This window comes from Bos indicus x Bos taurus, chromosome 18 (genome assembly GCF_003369695.1).
Source record: "Bos indicus x Bos taurus breed Angus x Brahman F1 hybrid chromosome 18, Bos_hybrid_MaternalHap_v2.0, whole genome shotgun sequence".
Classification (NCBI taxonomy): Eukaryota; Metazoa; Chordata; class Mammalia; order Artiodactyla; family Bovidae; genus Bos; species Bos indicus x Bos taurus.
The window spans coordinates 21204364-21223272 of NC_040093.1; the positions used below are offsets into that span (position 1 = coordinate 21204364).

The 18909-nt window shown below is 40.8% G+C and overlaps 1 protein-coding gene and 1 pseudogene across 6 annotated transcripts in view; one reads left to right on the plus strand and one right to left on the minus strand.

Moving 5' to 3' along the window:
- Positions 1 to 529: 529 nt before the first annotated feature.
- LOC113876878 lies at positions 530 to 675 on the plus strand (annotated as a pseudogene).
- Positions 676 to 4058: 3383 nt separating this feature from the next.
- LSM14A (LSM14A, mRNA processing body assembly factor) overlaps positions 4059 to 18909 on the minus strand; it is a 58019-nt gene continuing 43168 nt past the window's right edge. For 2 of the 6 annotated variants that reach the window (XM_027515975.1, XM_027515972.1), the window contains 5 exons: positions 16819 to 17001; positions 16538 to 16709; positions 15197 to 15428; positions 11174 to 11210; positions 4059 to 9191 (listed from right to left, as the gene is read on the minus strand). In XM_027515975.1, the coding sequence (XP_027371776.1) occupies positions 11184 to 11210; positions 15197 to 15428; positions 16538 to 16709; positions 16819 to 17001 (614 nt within the window). In that variant the 3' untranslated portion in view covers positions 4059 to 9191; positions 11174 to 11183. Of the gene's footprint in view, positions 9192 to 10154; positions 10212 to 11173; positions 11211 to 15196; positions 15429 to 16537; positions 16710 to 16818; positions 17002 to 18909 lie in introns of all 6 variants that reach the window. The other 4 variants (XM_027515973.1, XM_027515976.1, XR_003506530.1 and 1 more) reach the window with 3 other exon arrangements.

Below are 18909 nucleotides of genomic sequence, written 5' to 3' on the forward strand. Positions count from 1 at the left end.
AATGGAGCGTCAAAGGTGACTTTCACATTTGCAGAACACTTGGGTTAGTAGATGGTGTTGCTACATACTAGACCAAGAACACTGGAAGAAAAGCAGAGGGAATGGGAATTCCCTGGTGGTCCGGTGGTCAAGACTCAGTGCTGTCAATGCTGAAGGCTCAGGGAACTACTACCCCAAAAGCTGAGTGGCCAGCCAAAAAGGAAAAAAATCCATCACTTTAGTTTTGGGAACGTTACATTCGAGAGGCTACTATAAGACCTTTAATGACAAAATCAGGAAGTGAGACTCAGGGATGTCCCTGGTGGTCCAGTGGTTAGGACTCAGTACTTTTACTGTGGTGAGCCTGGTTGGGGAACTAAGATTCTGCAAGTGGAGCAGCCAACCAAAAAAAAAAAAAAAAAAGGGTCAGATCCAGACTTAGAAAAGATCAGTGCTAGATAAGTGAATATGAGAATAACTCCATATAGATAAGCACCCCCTCCCTTCCCACCCACCCCCCCACCTACTCCCCCCCCCCCCAACCAAAAAACAAGTGACCTTAGCTAGCAGGATCACAAAGGTGGTTTTCCCAGGGTGAGGCTTTTCTGGATGTGCTACCCCTGTGATTTCCCCAAATGTGGGAAACTCCACTAAATAATTTGTGGTAGTGTGTGTGTGTGTGTGTGTGTGTGTGTTGGGGGGAGGACAGGGAGCGGCAGGGAGAATAGAAAAAAAGCTAAAGTCGAACCCTGAGGAACACTATTATTTCAAAATAGGGTGACTGTAGAATCAGAATTAGGCAGACTTAAGAGCAGCAGCTAGAGGGGTGGAAAGAAAACCAGGTGAGTATGGCAGCCAGGAAGACAAGAGTATTTTCAGAAGGAAGAGGTGGACGGTATGGAATGGTTCTGCAAAGCAAATAAGAAAGGAAAACTTCGAAAGGCTCACTGGGGATCATTAGTGACCTTACCAAGAACTGTTTTAGTGGTGCACCGGAGTGGAACAAGGCGGGTTAAGAAGTGAAAGGGAGATGAGGCGTCAGACAGTTAAGAGCTCTAAGTAGGAACTGGTAGGATGTAGGATTCAAGGATAATTTTCTTAACAAAGAAGCTTGTAACATAATAAATGCTACATAGTTACTATATGTATACTTTGTTTATTGTTTTGCAGATACTGCCTTTTCTACAAATTGAAAGTTCTGTGGCAACCCTGCACCTAGAAAATCTATCAGGGCCATTTTTCCAACAGTACTATTTTAAAAATAAAGGTGATGTACATTGTTTTTTAGGCACAATGCTATCACTACACATTTAATAGACAAAAGTACAGTGTAAATCTAACTTTATATATACTAGGAAAGAAAAAATATTTGTCTCACTTTATTGTAATATTTGCTTTACTGGGGTGTGGCTCTGAACCCACAATATCTCCATTATGCCTGTATATATAAATATATGAATATTAACATATGAATATGCCATAGAATAGGACTTCCCTGTTGGCTCAGACGGTAAAGTGTCTATCTACAATGTGGGAGACCGGGGTTTGATCCCTGGGTCCGATCCCTGGGTCGGGAAGATCCCCTAGAGAAGGAAATGGCAATCCACTCCAGTACTATTGCCTGGAAAATCCCATGGACAGAGGAGCCTGGTAGGCCTCCGTCCATGGGGTCACAAAGAGTCGGACACAACTGAATGACTTCACTTACTTATGCCATAGAATATGCTGGCATAATTAAATGTGAATGGGAAGGATCCTTCAGGAAGTTGAATACAGGCAGAGAGGTAACTCAATAATGTTAAGTCTGGGAATGGGAATGGTGGGAGTTAGGGAGACAGAACACAAGCAGTTTTTTGATCCGTGATCTTTTCTGTTTTTAGAGGACAACCAGGATAAGGCTCGGTGCACACGAGCTTAGCGTAGAGTATGGTTTAAGTGCCTGAGGCAGTTTCCATCCAGTGCCTTCTAGTTTTTTGAAATGCATTTAACAGGACCATTTGCTGACTAGAGAGGTAATTGCAGAGTAGTAGTATGTTTTACTGGAGAAGGCAATGGCACCCCACTCCAGTACTTTTGCCTAGAAAATCCCATGGACGGAAGAGCCTGGTAGGCTGCAGTCCATGGGGTCGTGAGTCGGACACGAGTGCGCGACTTCACTTTCACTTTTTACTTTCATGCATTGGAGAAGGAAATGGCAATCCACTCCAGTGTTCTTGCCTGGAGAATCCCAGGGATGGGGGAGCCTGGTGGGCTGCCGTCTATGGAGTCACATAGAGTCGGACATGACTGAAGCGACTTAGCAGCAGCAGCACCATGTTTTACTGGCAGTGTTGAGGGCCCAGGAGAGAGCAGTCAGGTTTATAGTGGTACTAACACATTCACCGGTGATTCTCTTCCACGGGACACAACCCTCTCAGTGAATATTGACCACGTGGGCGGGTGGCTGTTTTTGGGCTTTAAGTTTCTCTAGGCAAGAACACAGAAAGTTCAGAAGAGCACAGGAGTTTAAGGTTTGTAAGAGAATGATGGTTCAAGGAGTCTAGGCTAGTTGAAAATGGGAAACAGGAAAGCAAAAGATGGAAGCTAATGAATCCAACCGAGGTAGGAAGACTCCTGACCTGGAGGTCTGCACCAACCAAGCTGAAAGCAGTTACTGAGCAAAGGAGTGGTTAGGTCACTCTGTGTGTAATTATTAATTCTTGAGCAAGTCAGTTGGAAGAGCCAAGTGTGAGGTGTGTAAACCCATGATTAGAGATGACACAGTTGAAACTGATGGACAAGATCCAGGTGTGTGTACAGGTTTGGATGGGAGGAGATGAGAAGAAAAGGTCTCGGGATAAGGAATAGGAACTAGGGTGTGGGGTGGCTCCACAAGAGTTAACACAGCAAGGCTGACTACTGTCCTTTATAAAGACGGCTTATAAGTTCGGCCCTGGCTGACACCTGGAAACTAGGATTTGAGGAGGGTTTCCATCGTTCCCAACACGGATAAGAGTGGCTCAAGATGCCTAACTGTTTGCACAATCAATGTGGTTTACTTATGCTTTCGAGTCTTGGATTTTAGTATGTGCCACACGGAAGGTGATTGCATGACAAGGCCCCAATCAAAACCCTGGGCCCTCAGTTGCTGAGGGGGGTTCCTTGATAAAAAAAAACATTCCATACAGGTTGGAACAATTTGTTGCTTGGGGAATCAAGTATTGATACATCCTTTGTGACACCCTCTGAAAGTCTGAGCCTGGTTTGCTCCAGACTCTGCCCACATACCTTTTCCTTAATTTTGCGTTGCACCTTTTTAATTTTGCCTTTTCTTTAATTTTGCCCTAAGAATGACAGTCCTTGAGTATGATGATCCTGGGGACTCCCAACATAGATGGGTAAACCACACAGATGAATTCACTTGGAAGGATGCAAGTGTAGAGGAAGACAGGAATAATTTTTTTTTAAGATGGTAGTTATCAGGTAACCAGGAGAGTGAGAAGATCACATAAGCCTCAACAGAGTAAGTAGGGGTTTTACCAGGAAGGGAGGGAGGAAGGACACGGAGCCCACGTCCTGAACGTGGTTTGCAGGGCAAGGAATACTCTGGTGCTGCCACTGGGAAGGGTGGTGGGTACAGCAGTGTCCTTGGGGAACAAAGGCTAGGCCCGCAGAGGAGGAGTAACCCTGCATCTGCTCTAATGGACACACCTATGTCTACATCTACAGCACACCAGGGTTTCTAGTACTTTATTCTTAAGTTACAAATTCCTTGCAGGAGTGCACTTGTGGAGTGGCACCATAGCTGGGCACTACTATCCTTCACAGCAGTCCAAGTCCTTAAGTGGTGTAAGTCAGGGTTCCTCTCCCCCACTCCAACTTCAGCTTCTCTTGAGGAGGAAAAAAACAGTGCCAGCATTATTTTAACAGCCAAAAGCTAGAAATGACCCAAATATGCTATCAACAGTAGAATGGATAAAACCACTGTTTCGTAACACAATGGAATATTACATTGCAACGAAAGTGCAGAGTGACAGCCAAACACCACAAAATGGATGAATCTCACAAACACAATGTTGAGCTAAGAACAAAAGAGTATACACGGTATAATTCCATTTTTATAAGTAACAGGCACAAGCAAAAGCAATCTACATTGTTAAAATTTAGGTTAGTGGTTACCCTTGAGGGGGTGGGAGCTACTGGAAGGAGTTGTAATGGGCTTCTGGGTAGTGTTTACATAGGTAATTATGATACGTGTACTTGCCTGTGTACATACCATACTTTAAAACAAAGCAGTGCTACTCAATACACTACGTCAAAAAAAAACAAGTTTCACAATAGTATGAATACTATCAATCTATTTTTGCCGAAAAGCACACGCCTGTGCAGAACAATGCCGCCTGGAATATACAGCCAAATAGTGTTATCAATGGTCAGCACTCAATGGTGGAACTGTACATTTTCTTTCTTATCTTTTTATAAACCATCTTCCATATGGCTCATATCCTTTTTACAATGTATTACTTTTACAAAAATGAAACTACACCTCCTTCCTTTGTAGACCGCAATCTGCAAAGCTCCATTTGGGGACAAAGAAATGCTATTAACTTAAACACTGGGGAATGGAGTAAGGGATAACTGCCACCCAACTAACCCATTAAAAAAAAATTTACAAAACAATTTCAACACAAGCAAAATCCTGGACTGCAATGCAGGGATTTGCATTCTCATCAACAATCCTGTGTAGGGCTAGCTCCGGAGGATTATCAGGATTAAATGAGAACCAGGATTACAGAAGCACACTCCAGACATCCAGTAAACATGTTCCTGTCCTCTGTCCTGCAACGACTGTAAATCATTCATTGGAATTCATTTCAATCTCGCCTGGACCCAGGCTTCTCCCACCTCCTCAAGCTGGAATTCTCTCCTCTCTGCCCTTCCACTCCCAAACTGCTCTTCAAGTCTGGAGGCGAACACAAGACTTTCTGGGTCATGAGCTCCTTGCTGGCCGCTCTCAGTTGTTGCTGTGCGCCTAGACTATGAGTCACTCTAAGAAAGCCTTATTACTGAACTGAAATGTGCTTTGGCCTCACAGGGCTTCTTTCTTTACAAACCACAATATGGACACCAGTGTGTTCAGGTTGATTTTGATATGTTTATGAGCTAAACCTGAAAACGCTTTCATCAGTCAGCCAAGTCTGTTAAATATGAACCAAGCTGGAATTTAAAAAACACCCATATCACTGGCTCATAGCTCAGCACCATCATGGAGAACAGAAACCACATTAGATTCAAAGTCTCACTACGTGCTCTTGGGGTCAGATTTATGAATTTTTGTCTCAAAAACCACAAACTTGCTTTTACCAACCCTGGCCCTGAAAAACAGGATATAAACCTCTGCATCACTCCTCCTCAGGAGGCTGGGAAGCCCCAAGAGCAGGGCCTGGGTCCTCCAACTGTAGCTTCCCAGTGTACACAGGAGCTGACCGACTGGTGGCTGCTGGTCTCTGAGACTGCCGCTCAGAGGTACACTCTCCTTTGGGTCCCTTGCCTGACTAGCTCCTAGGCCAAGAAGTTGTCCCAGTGTCTATCCTGGGAGAAGCTAGGGCAGCCTGCTCTGTGCAAAGCCCCGTTAGCACATCCAGATTCAGAGATTAATGGTGCTACTTCCCTAAGTTGGATTCCCATTGTACTAATACCTGTCATCTTCTAAAATCAGTCAAAACAGGTAAATTAAGCAAATTGGTGACATTTGAGCCCCTCTAAAAGTTCACTCACCTTCATTATACTGTGACACTCTCCCCACTGTCACGGTTTAAACCAGCTTACAGTCTCTGAACTAACAGGGCAGGGAGATGCTGCAACACTGAATCCAGACACAATTAGATAGATGTGAGCTACAACCGCAGGGTTGTACGCAAAGAACAGCTTTTCTTTCAGGTGGACAACCCATGGAGACAGGGACGAAAGCCACGTAAAACTGACACACAGAAACACCACCACACACTCATTTCCTACATGCTGGGAACTGAGCCTCAGTACTCAAAGCAGCTGAACACTGGAGGAAACAAGTCTCCATCTTTCAGTTTCCCTCTAGATTCTGCCCTGCAGACACACACCCCCTCTACCGCTTAGTTCTTTCCCACTCTTCATGATGGAGCCACAATTTAGATATACTGAATCTGGAACGATAGAGAAATGATTAAAAAAAATAGTTCTATGTGGAAACCTCACCAAGACCCCTAACACAGAGGGGGCTAGATTAGATGAGCCAGCTGCGATGTTTTAAAATTGGCTTTCTAAACCTGGCTCATCAGAAGCACCGTGGGATTTAAGGTTGCCAGTTTTCACAGCAGAACTTTACAATCAGACACGCCAAGTGTGGGGCATGGGAATCTGTACTTTAAAAAAATGCTCCTCAGCTGTTTCTGGTAGGCGATTTATGAACAACTGATGGAGAAGAGGATGAATTGGTAACTCCTATGTGATAATCAGTTTCCAACATGCCAACAGTATTCCTGGAAGTAAGGTTCTTCTCCTTTCACATACCATATAGATTCTTTAGTGAAGTTTTTTTTTTAAATCTGGGGACAGGGGGATTCCCCACTCATTGCCCTTCCATGCAGAGGGACTTTAGTATTTCTCTAGATACAAGGGACACTGCTGCACTCTGGACTGGATAACTGATAAAGGGGCACCGTCCAGCAGAGCACAGGACATTCACCATCCTGGCCCTTACTCTTTCAATGTCAGTGGTGTCTCAAATCATTCATTGTGATAACCAGAACATCTGCTTTCACATTTCTAAATGCTCCCCAATGTCAGGTCACCCCTGATTAAGAGCCAGTGAGCTGAATGAACATTCCTGACCTCTCTTGCTAGCCCTCACATCCAGTTGTGCTTTTGGAGGGAGAAATGGTCTCTCCAAAGACAAGTTCGGAGGAATCAGCCCTCCCCTTTTCCCTCTTTTGCACCTGCCTGCCTGTAGAGCATGCATTCTAGCCTGAGGTTGCCAGTTTGGCCTGTATCTGGCTGGCTTAATCTCCTCATGTCATGGATTGTAACTAAGGAGCTGGCTGCATGCTAAGAGGGGGAGAGAAGGCTTCTAGCTTTACCTAAACACCTACGACAATATATAAATCCTAGGAAAATAGAAATTAATTTTGCTAATTTTAAGGAATATAAACCCTTACATGTTAAAGATGCCTTATACTGTATTTCTTTCTATTGTAAGGATCATATTAGTGTTTAAAGAGAAAGAACTTTGACGAACATTTTTTATTGAATAATTTTATTCTGTCTCAGAATAAAAATCTGCTTTAATATTGTAAGGTGCACTGCAGGTATGCCATGCTGCCAGTTATTACTGGGGTACCAAACGCCCTAGTCAATGACCCAGAGGGCTTGGCAAAATGCATGAATTCATATTTTCAGAGCATGTAGAATTGGTATTTACAGTTTTTCTTTTTTCTTCAAAGTAGCCCAGGATATCTCCGACAGTCTACACAGGTATTGTCATAGCACTTGCTTTGATGTTCCGAATGTCTCGGAAATGTGTTCAATATCATGATTGGTGGGTCCTCCAAAAGACTTTGTTGTTAACATGCAAGCAAACAGTATTAAATGATATCATCTAAACTATGGCTGCCGAGAGCTGGACCTCGATACTGAAACTGAATCACAAAACATTTTCTTGTAGAGCCTTACAAAAGATATAAAATTAAAATTAAAAATATCAACCACCTTTAAATATTTCAATTCTCCTACAGTGCAGTTTTTTGTATCTTTACCACTACTGATTATTTTAAGGAGAAAGTTAACAAAAATCAAAATTGATAAAAATATTTAAATCTTTGGATCCCTTTATTCCATGGCCTTCATAAAACACAAAAGTGGCCAGATTCCCCCCCACCCCTGCCCGCAACTATAGCTTAAAATAGAAAAAAGATTTACTAATAATTTATCATTAGCAATGAACTCTATACTGAGTCACATCTGTGGGTCACAGGCCGAAGGACCAGTGCTATGGTATCTCGTAGGTTGCTAAAATAATTTCTAACACTCTGAATCCTCTTGAAATATAATGGAATGAGTCAAGGTATCACAACAAAATTCCAGGCATATCAGGAAGAACAGGTTAATTGACACCTAGTTTTATTGTCTTAAAAAAGGGGGGATACTTATTTGAAAATACAGCTAATACATTCTTATCTATGATTATTTACATTTGTATACTGAAAATATCTATTATTTGGATAAATCCTGTGATATGCCATTTGCTACAAAATAAACTTCTTACAACAAGCATGAGTAATTTATCCTTTTTAGATAATGAATGTATCAAATCTTCATTTATGTTCCAAACATTAAAAAAAAAAAATCAAACCAACAATCTTAAGCCTGAAAAGCTATGAAAAAAAGACCCACCCACAGTTCTGCTCCTCAGCACATCAACTTCTGCAAGGACACAGTATGTTTGCTGACTTTAAAATGTTTATTCTTTAAAAAATTAGTTGCTTTTTATACAGCTATACAAAGTTCTTAACGTTTCTTTGGCAATGGAATATAATGGAATTTTACAACTATATAAAAAGTTACCTTTGCCTAAGAAACAGTATTTACTGTGTGTACATAGTTGACTGACAAAATTCTCTACCATCCAGCACCCTAATTAATTGACGAAATAAGCTACCTCAAAAGGGATATTACAGGATCTCCAAAAAAGAAAGAAAGAAAAAAAAGAAAAAAGCAAAGAAAAGATACAGACAGACAGAGACACACACACACACACACACACACACACACACCCTTCTGTGGCTCAAAACACAGTATCACGGCCCTATCTGCAGGTAACTTGCAGGAATCGCCAAATACAATTTAGTGATAAAGAAGATCCTTTCAGTGATGAAAAAAATACCTGTAAGTTTCACTGGAGTACTGCTTTAGTTTAACTATACATAAGAAATTACTTAACCTTCTGCTATTCCAAATATAATTAATGCTCATTTTTTAAGATGAGCCTTCCCCCCACCCCCAAAAGTAACTGCATTGTATCTCTGAAATTAAGCAGAAAAACAAACAAACAAAAACCCAGTGCTGGTGACAAATATACAGCAAATTCACGTCTTCATTCTTCTCAAAGACTGAAACCAATTCTCAGGACCACGAAGAACTAGAAATCCATCTATTTCCAAAGACTTGTTTGTAGACTATGCAGCAACTTTGTTGTCCTTCTAAAAAGGAAAAAAAAAAAAATTAGCTCATGTTTCAAACTACTGGGGTTTATTAATAAGTATTTCTCTCTAATTTGCTTAAGTATATTTTTCATTACCTTTAAATTCACCCTCCTCTTAACTTTCACATATAAATTTGTTTCACTGATTTCCAGGAAACACTTTTGACACCTTACACACTCCGCAGTAGCTCATTACTGCTAACTGTATTTTCCAGTTAATAGAGGTTAAAGCAGTGGTGCTGTCCAAGCAAGAAGGCTCCCCGGTTAAAACAGAGGTATGCCCTACTACCTTTGGTGCTGTCCTAATAATTTCAAAAAATAATTAAGCCTTGAACATAGTAGTCAAACTCATCAAATACAACTGACAACATATACTGGAAGAAGATTAATAAAATCCCTAAGTCTCTGATATCTTTACTAAGCAATAAAATATCAGGTGGCAAAATAACATTTCTCTTCGAAGTTTCATGCCGGGAGAAAGCCAATGATTTGAAAAATACATTTTAAAAGGACAACTTTTATGAAAATATGAAATAAATATGACATATTAAATATGATTAAATAAATCTTAATTATTATTATTTTAAATATGTTTGTGAATTTTTTTTAAAAACTAACCAGGGAGAAGAAAGCAATAAAATTCTCAAGGAGCCTCTAGTTTTCCAGTGAGATTAATTCTAAACCAAAGGCCTGTACACAGAGCCAAGGGAAGGGCTTCTCTTTTCCTCAGGAATAGCTGCTAGCACGTGCCTGATTTTTACTGCCGATTCTTACCCTGTTAGAAACACACACTTTATGAAAAACTTTATCTGCATATACAAAAACCATTTGTACAATGTTATTAAGTTAGAATACAAACAGCATGGGATTAGTTGATGCAGAAAGCAAGCTGCTGAAGACGGTCCTGTTGTCCCCACCAAGGCCAAATTTCACATGCCCCTATTTTTAATTTTTTTTTTACCTTTCAGAAAGCTGTATGATCAATCCAGACCTTTTAGGGTTGAAATGCTGTGGTTTTCTGAAAGGTGAAAAAAAAAAAAAGAAAGCAAGAAAGAGAAGAAAAGAGGGAGGGAGGACGCAGAAGGAGGGGGAGACAGAGAGGTAGCAGGAAGGAAAGGAGAAAATAAAAGGGGCAAGGGAGAGAGAAAGTACTATGCTGAGTCATTTCAGATACTTGCCTCTGGACCCTCTGTGAAGAACATAAGACTCAAGTGGAAGGCAACCTATCTCACCCACCATGGTGGCTCAACCTCCCTAGCAGCAGCATATAAAATAATAGTGGGCTACTCTCTTATTATGCCCAGCCTCATCTTCCACTCCCAAAAAATAAAGAAAAGAAAAAGCACTACAGGACCAAACTCACCATAAGTTTATGTTTCTAACATTATCCTTAAGGAAAACTCAGAAGTCAAGGAGTGAATTTTGGCTTGATTAGCTTGTATCTAGATCAAGGAAGTTAACTCCTCTGGGTTCCTGGCTTCCTAACTATTTACTGGGAGGAGGGTGGGAGAGAGGTTCTAGTTTGACTGGTATTTCTGAGGAATCCTTAAAAAACAAAAAACCTATGATTCCATCTTTACCCACGTTTGCATTAAACAACCAGACCTACTTATATTGTTTATGTCAGTGAAGCATAAAGAAAAAAGCTAACCCATTACATGAAGGCTGCTGCAAATGTCATTGCACTTCATCTCTGAGAAATACTAGACGTTTCAGAACATGTTTAATCCTTTGAAGATAAATCTCCTTTATGTAATACTGGTCTCTCACTATTTCCACTTTTAAAGGTGCCAGACGGTATGATTTGGAACGAATACGCTGCTGAGAAGGTCTAGGATCTAGTGGTAGACAGAAGAAGGATCATTTAACTTTGGAATAAACAATCAATGGGTACCCACATTGATGGACCTTCAGCCTCACTGAAGGCTGATGTAACTTATTCCTAATCAAGGAATCACGCTAATCAGGCTAAGTACTTACTTCAAGCTCACTATGGCTCCACGCTGGCATAGGCATTCTGGTGGAAAGAAAAGTAAAATACATATTCACTAATGCCAAGAGGTTCCATCTAGTTGGTGATGCAGAACAAAACAAAACACCTGAAACAGGGAATACGGGTATATGTAAAATGTGTGGTGACGGAAGCAGATGCCATGGGAGGTCAGAAAAGAAAGAAATCAGAGGTGGAAGGAAGAGAAGCTTTTAAGGACACAGCAAACCTTGGGCAAGACCGAAAGGAAACCCCTGACTTTTAGCTCTGTCTGTCTTTCCAGGGGAATCTAATATCAAGGCTCCAAGTGTTTTGTTACCACCAATGTCTAGCACAGAGCTTGGCATATCCTAGAAATTCAATATATTTGGTCAATGAATGAAGTTTAGTTGTAATCAAGCAACCGTTTAAGAGATGATCAAGAGTTAACCTATTTGAATTAGACAGTTTAAAGGGTAATAAGAAATGGGGCTGGATATAGCAAGTGGGACTCTCGTAGGGTAAAAACAGCAAGCAGTGCAATGTCATGTTAGAACCTTCTAATCATCAGCCTAAGGTCCACTCAGGTTTCACTCCTTGAAATACCCAAGCAGAGGTTGAACTATCCGTCAGGGATATCCCAGTATGGATAAAGACAAATGCAGGACTTCCCTGGTGGTCCAGTGGTTAAGAATATGTCTGCCAATGCAGAGGACAAGGGTCCAGTCCCTGTCTGGGAAGACCCCACATGCTGTGGGACAGCTAAGCCTGTGAGCTGCAGCTACTGAAGTCCGTGTGCTCTATAGTCTGGGTTCTGCAACAAGAGAAACCACGGCAATGAGAAACCTGCACATCACAGCACCACAACTAGGGAGCAGCCCCCTGCTTGCCACAACTGGAGAAGGCCCATGTGCAGCAACCAAGACCCAGCAGAGCCAAAAAAAAAAAGACTGATGCAGACACCCCCTAAATGCATTCTAATTCTGCAATATATATGACAGAAGTTTTAACTAAAAGCTCAAGAGAGCTGAACAGTGAGACTCGACCTTAAAAAGAAGGCTGGCATTAGTAAACGGATATACCATGCACACAGTGTGTTGTTACTGTTCAGATAAAGGGAAGTAATGGTCCAGTCTTAAAGATAACATGACAGCTATTTTTTTTTCAAATATATGAAAAATCATCATGAAGAAGAGTATATATTCTGTGTGAAGAGTTAAACTAATAGGTTGACGATAGAGGGAAAAAGATTTTCATTCAAATTCCATGTGTCTGTGAAATTCTAATAATTAAGAGCACCCTTGTGGTGGAATGGATGCTCTTAGAAACAGTAGTAAGTTCCCAGTCCCTACAGGGGTACCAACAGAAGAGGCGTTTGGGTTGGCCAGGAGGTCACATCTTTCAGATGTTTCCCAACTCTTGAGACTTCAATGGTCTTTAAAAAGTGTATCTGAAATAAATCTGTTCAACTCTCTACCCACAAATGTCAAAACCCAGGGCCTGATAGGTTTAACAACTTAAATCGATGCCATACTGGCAAAGATTACAAAAATTCTCATCAGGATCACGGTCTGATTTAAATGTATTTTTTCTCAAACCATGGACCTCCCTGGTGGCTCAGACGGTAAAGCACTTTGCTTACAATGCGAGATACCTGGGTTCGATCCCTGGGTCGGGAAGATCCTCTGGAGAAGGAAATGGCAACCCACTCCAGTACTCTTGCCTGGAAAATCCCTTGGACAGAGGAACATGGTGGGCTACAGTCCACTGGGTCGCAGAGTTGGACACAACTGAGCGACTTCACTTTCACTTTTCTCAAACCAAGCTGACTCAATGTGGTCTTCAACAAGGAGCTGCCATAGGTTCTTCAACAGGTAGCTGATACGCTTCAAGTGAGGTAAAGACAGACTGAAGGTCTGAAGAGCCATCAGTGGGTTACTATGGTAATTGGCAGGAATATCTCAAAGGAATGAATGCGATGACGTGGACATGGATACTCCACCACCAGGGTGACCAAAAGAACACCAAACTGATATGATGGGAAAGTGAGAAGATGATGAGGTCATTCTGAGGAAGGTTAAGTTTAAGCTGATCACAGGACACAATGCAAGTAAATAGAGAAATATGTAGGTCAAGGTCCAAGTTGAAAAACTGATTAGAAGCTATGAATAGATCAGCTCAGAGAGGGGAGGGGGAAATCTCTGCAGGAGAGGAGAGAGGGAGGAAGACAGAGAGATCAAGCCTACACAAGAGTACAAACGTGAGCTCGACAGAGCAAACTGAACACTGCAGGCAGAAGGAATGGGTAAAAAGGTGAGACAGGAATAAGCTTGGCATTAAACAAGAACAAGGTCTGTATATCTGTGGTGGAATGGATGACAGAAACAGCTTGCAGTCCCACCAGCAACAAGATATAGAGAAAGTACTAGACTTCTGACCTGGAGAAGCAAGCAGATCATGAAGTACCTTATAGGCTGTGGTGAGGAACATACTTAATTTTTATAATGAGAAAAATATCAAAAGTATTTATGGGAAAAAAAAATACCCAAGAAGAAGATTCCAGGTTGGGTGGTAGTTATCAGTGTCAAATATTGCAGAGTTATGAAGGGCAAATATTTGTGAAAAAGCTATTGAATTCGGTAAACAAAAGCTCACTGGCAACCTCAAGAGGAGTAATAGTGGCAAGTAAGAAGCATTCCATGGTTCCTAAGACAGTCTCCAAGTTGGAATGGCTATTTTGGAAGTCAAAAGTCCTGCAGATACATCAGGCTGCGTCTACCATGGCTGGATGTCCTGACCTAATGATCTGAGGCTAATTTTCAGCAGTCTTGGCTGTGATGACACAGTATCAAAGGCATTAAAAATAACAGAACAGATCCAAAAGCCACAATTAATGATCCTTCAAGAGGGAGCTCAACAATGACCAGTTTTAAATATAGAAGAGTGAAATTCCTGATAGTGGGTCTTTAAGTTTCTAGCTGCTTTCTGTAATTCCTAATAGGCTTCTTTATGATGGGATTTTCATCCTTTCTTTCATTATATACTTTCCTCTCCACTATCCCTAAAGTCAATAACTAGGATAGTAACATTGACTTAAAGACTCCTTTAAATACATTATACATATATTTTTTTATACAAGGTCCTACTGTATAGCACAGAAAACTACATTCAATATCCTATAATAAACCATAATGGAAAAGAATATGAAAAAGACTGTGTATGTGTGTGTGTGTGTGTGTGTGTATGTAACTGAATGACTTTGCTATACACCAGAAACTAACATTGTAAATTAGAAATTGCAAGCAGCAGTTTCCATATACCAATATGATATTTTTAAGACCATGGTAAAATAAAAAACCAGGGAAAATGTAGTTGAGTTTTCCACAAAACTAATTAAGATCATGGACTGAGGAACAAATGTACTAGGTTCAAGATCCAGCATCATCACTTATTAGCTAACCTTGGGCAAGTTATTTAATATCTCTTTACCCATTTCCTCATTTGTACACACAAAATACTACGTTAGCTATATTAAATGCACAGGTTTGCCTTCCATTCTGGAATATGTTCTTCCTAGATTCTTTTGGTATTAAAGCATACTTTGTAACACGAAATAAAAGTGATATAATATGGTCTTTTTTTGTATTGTGTAATATCTTTTAGCGATCCCCTGTGCCTTCAACAACAAAACTTTTTAAGAAAAAGAAATTAAGTCAGTCTCTAATAGTTTTTTGGAAGAAATTTTACCAGTCCATGAAATCTGAAACAATGGTTCTGTAACAGAAGATAAAAATATATTTCTCTCACTTCCTCCAATTGAAAAGAAAATAGTTTAAAAAATTAGATCCATTAGCCAAGAAGTTACTTCTCCTTAAAATTATATAAATATCATAATCAAGTATATCCTCCACTGAAAAGTCAAATGGAAGTTACACAGATGTCCTAGAAATACTCACTCCCAATAGATAAAAATTTAAAACATTTTGAGTTTCATCCAACTGCAAGCCAACCCCAAAGCATGTAATAACACTTACCCTATACTCAAAATCTGCAAACTCCCTGCCCCCACGACCTCCTCTGAATCCACCACGAAATCCTCGAGGAGTGGTGAAGGCACCGCCTCGGCCACTGCCACGCCCTCGGCCACCACGGAAACCAAGACCCCCTCTGCCTCTGTACCCTCCACGGCCACGGTTTGGACGAAGCGGGATTCCAAATGTTTCTGCATTTAATCTTCTCTCTTCAGCCCAGGTTGGTCTCCGTTCTCTATTATGAGGACAAATAATCTTTAGTATATCAAGTTGTTTTTTTTTTGTAGTGTATCAACTTTTAAAGAACATTTGCCAGCAAGACTATGTAGCACTTAATTTCCAAATTGAGGCTAAATAATTTCTAAGCATCAAAAAAATCATAAAAAACAACAAAAAACCCCAAAAAAGTACCTAATCTAAGTCATCACAAGCTGTCCATGGCAATATGTTCCTATTATATTCTGTTACACTTCATGTGAAAGTATGACTGGTATTGTTTATTGCAAATGCAGCTGATGATACAAAGAAACTGAATAGCCTCAATAAATGGACTGGCAGTTGACTCTACCCTCCAATCAGCCTCAAAGGAAGAAAGGGAAAGGAAACCCTGCCTCAGGATGGGAGGAGATAAAGGGTTGATTCCCAAGATCCTACTAGGCTCCTGGTCCAACCTCTGGACCTGATGCCTAAAGTTTCTGAATCACTGCTGCTGGCCTACAGCCCAATCAGATTCAGCACCATCGCCATCCATGTTTAAACTGAAGCAGACAACCACCACTGGGTGGCACCAAAATGCAGCAGAAGGACGGCCTGAGCCAGGCAGCAGAAACTCTGCAACTTTGTTATGCTGAGTCCTCTAATCAACCAGTTTTCTGGATTCATATTTACTGCAATAGAGCAGAGTTTTACTACATCAGCAAACTTCAACTGAACTACACTGTAGAGGGGTAGAGTAAAAGGTGTTTAGATGTTAGATGAATGCTTCTATTTTAATTACTAATTTTCGAATGTGAATGCATCCTCAAACAAAAATATATGATTATTTCTTCTTTTCCAAAAGTAGTATCATTTAAAATTTTAGTATAAGTTATTTTCTTTTATCAAAACATTAAAAAATTGTAGTCATTAGATTTTTTGGGGGGGTTGCACCACACAGCAAGTGGGATCTTAGTTCTCCAACCAGGGATCAAATCTGTGCCCACTGGGAAGCATGGATCCTTAACCACTGGACCATCAGGGAAGTCCTTAGGGACTTTTAAATATTCATGACACTTTGTGAATTTATCAGGAATCACTTCACACTTCAACCTCCTAATTGCATAAGAGCAGCTTAAAAGACTGTACCTATTATCATCACAAGAAATATTATCAAAGAAGGATTTAGTTTTGTCATAATAGCAATTAGGTCCAAGTGGATCTTCTTCATCTGCATTTCCTTCACTGTTTTGAGTATCAACTCCTGAGTCTCCTTTATCTTCACCATTGACAGGCTTCTCCTGTTTCTCAAGTTTATCTTCTAATGGAAAAAAAAAAGTACATACCATGTAAGTCAAGATTTGGCCTAAATGTCCATAATTCACATGGTCAGAAAAGAGTACTCTCTGAGGAGAAAAATAAAAACTCACCTTTCAATTTAAGTTTATTATGAAACTCTCTGTCAATTTCCTCCTTGTTAAATTGTGCATTTGCACTTTCAAAGTCAAAATCTTTCTCAAATTTCATTGGACCATCTCGTCGAATACCAAATCTTCCTCTGCCACCTCGATGACCCCCACGCCCTCTCCTTGGAGCTGAAGGAGCACCTGGAACTATATTAATAAAGAATAAGCTGGTTTAAAGCAGAAGCTATTATTATGGTCGTTATGGTCAACAACAGAAATGCTTATGTCTCTATATACCTGACTATATTTGTATTTTTTTACTATAAAAAAGAGATGAAGTTTCACAAATATTTAATACATAGTAGACTGAGAAGAAAGTGAAAGAAAGTGAAAGTCACTCAGTCACAGCCAACTCTGTGGACTATACCATCATGGAATTCTCCAGGCCAGAATAATGGAGTGGGTAGTTGTTCCCTTCTCCAGGGGATCTTCCCAACCCAAGGATCGAACACAGGTCTCCCACACTGCAGGCAAATTCTTTACCAGCTGAGCTACCTGGGAAGCCCAAGAATGCTGGACTGGGAAGCCTATCCCTTTTCCAGTGGATTTTCCCGACCCAGGAATTGAACTGGGGTCTCCTTCACTGCTGGAGGATTCTTTACCAGCTGAGCTGCCAGGGAAGCCTCCCTAGACTGAGAAGAGTGCACATAAAATTTATAAATATGAAATTTATAAATGTCCTTAATGAAATTTATTCCTATGGGGTCTGTACTCAAACATGCTGCAGATACAGTATGGTAGTAGTGGTTTAGTTGCTAAGTCGTGTCCGGCTCTTGCGACCCCATAAACTATAGTCCGCTAGGCTCCTCTGTCCATGGGGTTCTCCAGGCAAGAATACTGGAGTGGGTTGCCATTTACTTCTTGAGGGGATCTTCCCAACCCAGTGATTAAACCTGGGTCTCCCACATTACAGGTAGATTCTCCACCAATTAAGTTAGGGCTGATACAGTATACAATCAAACAATTTGGGAGATTTCTGCACTACATTACTTTGTTCTGCTTATATCCCTAATACCTATTAAGTGTCAAATGTATACTGGGTTCTCAAAACTTATGAAGCCTTTTATGGAAAGGATAATAGAAACCAAGATTTACAGGGAGAAAAATAAATGAGCACATTAGCACAAACTGCAAGAGAACTCAAAAGACAAGAAACACCAGATCTCAATCCCTCCAGCCACTTCCTGCTTCACCTTCACTGTCTCTCTCTAAATAGATCCATATTAGTCAAGTCTTCCTGTATCTATCCTTTCTCTACAATTTAATACAATAACAAGATTTATGAGGCATGGTAAAGCAATACCAAAGTAGCATAAATTACAGTGAAAACTTGAGAATCTAAATAAGAGGAACAGTTAAAAAAAAATTATAAGAGAAACATGGAATAGTATTTGATGAGTTAACAGAAAAATATGGGCTCCCCTGGTGGCTTAGAAGGTAAAGACTCTGCCTGCAGTGTAGAAAACCTGGGTTTGATCCCTGGGTTGGGAAGATCCCCTGGAGAAGGGAACGACTACCCATTTCAGTATTCTTGCCTGGAAAATACCAAGGACAGAGGAGTCTGGTGGGCTATAGTCCACGGGGTCACATAGAGTTGGACATGGCTGAGTGACTTTCACTTTTTTCACTTTCAACAGAAAAATATAGAGCACAAAGCAGGATGAATTCAATGATTATAATTATGTGAAATGTTTAACACATAATGACTACACAGCAATAGACATCTCTGTGCTCAGTTCAGTTCAGTCGCTTAGTTGTGTCCGACTCTTTGCGACCCCATGAATCGCAGCACACCAGGCCTGTCCATCACCAACTCCCGGAGTTCACTCAGACTCATGTCCATCGAATCAGTGATGCCATCCAGCCATCTCATCCTCTGTCGTCCCCTTCTCCTCCTGCCCCCAATCCCTCCCAGCATCAGAGTCTTTTCCAATGAGTCAACTCTTCCCATGAGGTGGCCAAAGTACTGGAGTTTCAGCCTTAGCATCATTCCTTCCGAAGAAATCCCAGGGCTGATCTCCTTCAGAATGGACTGGTTGGATCTCCTTGCAGTCC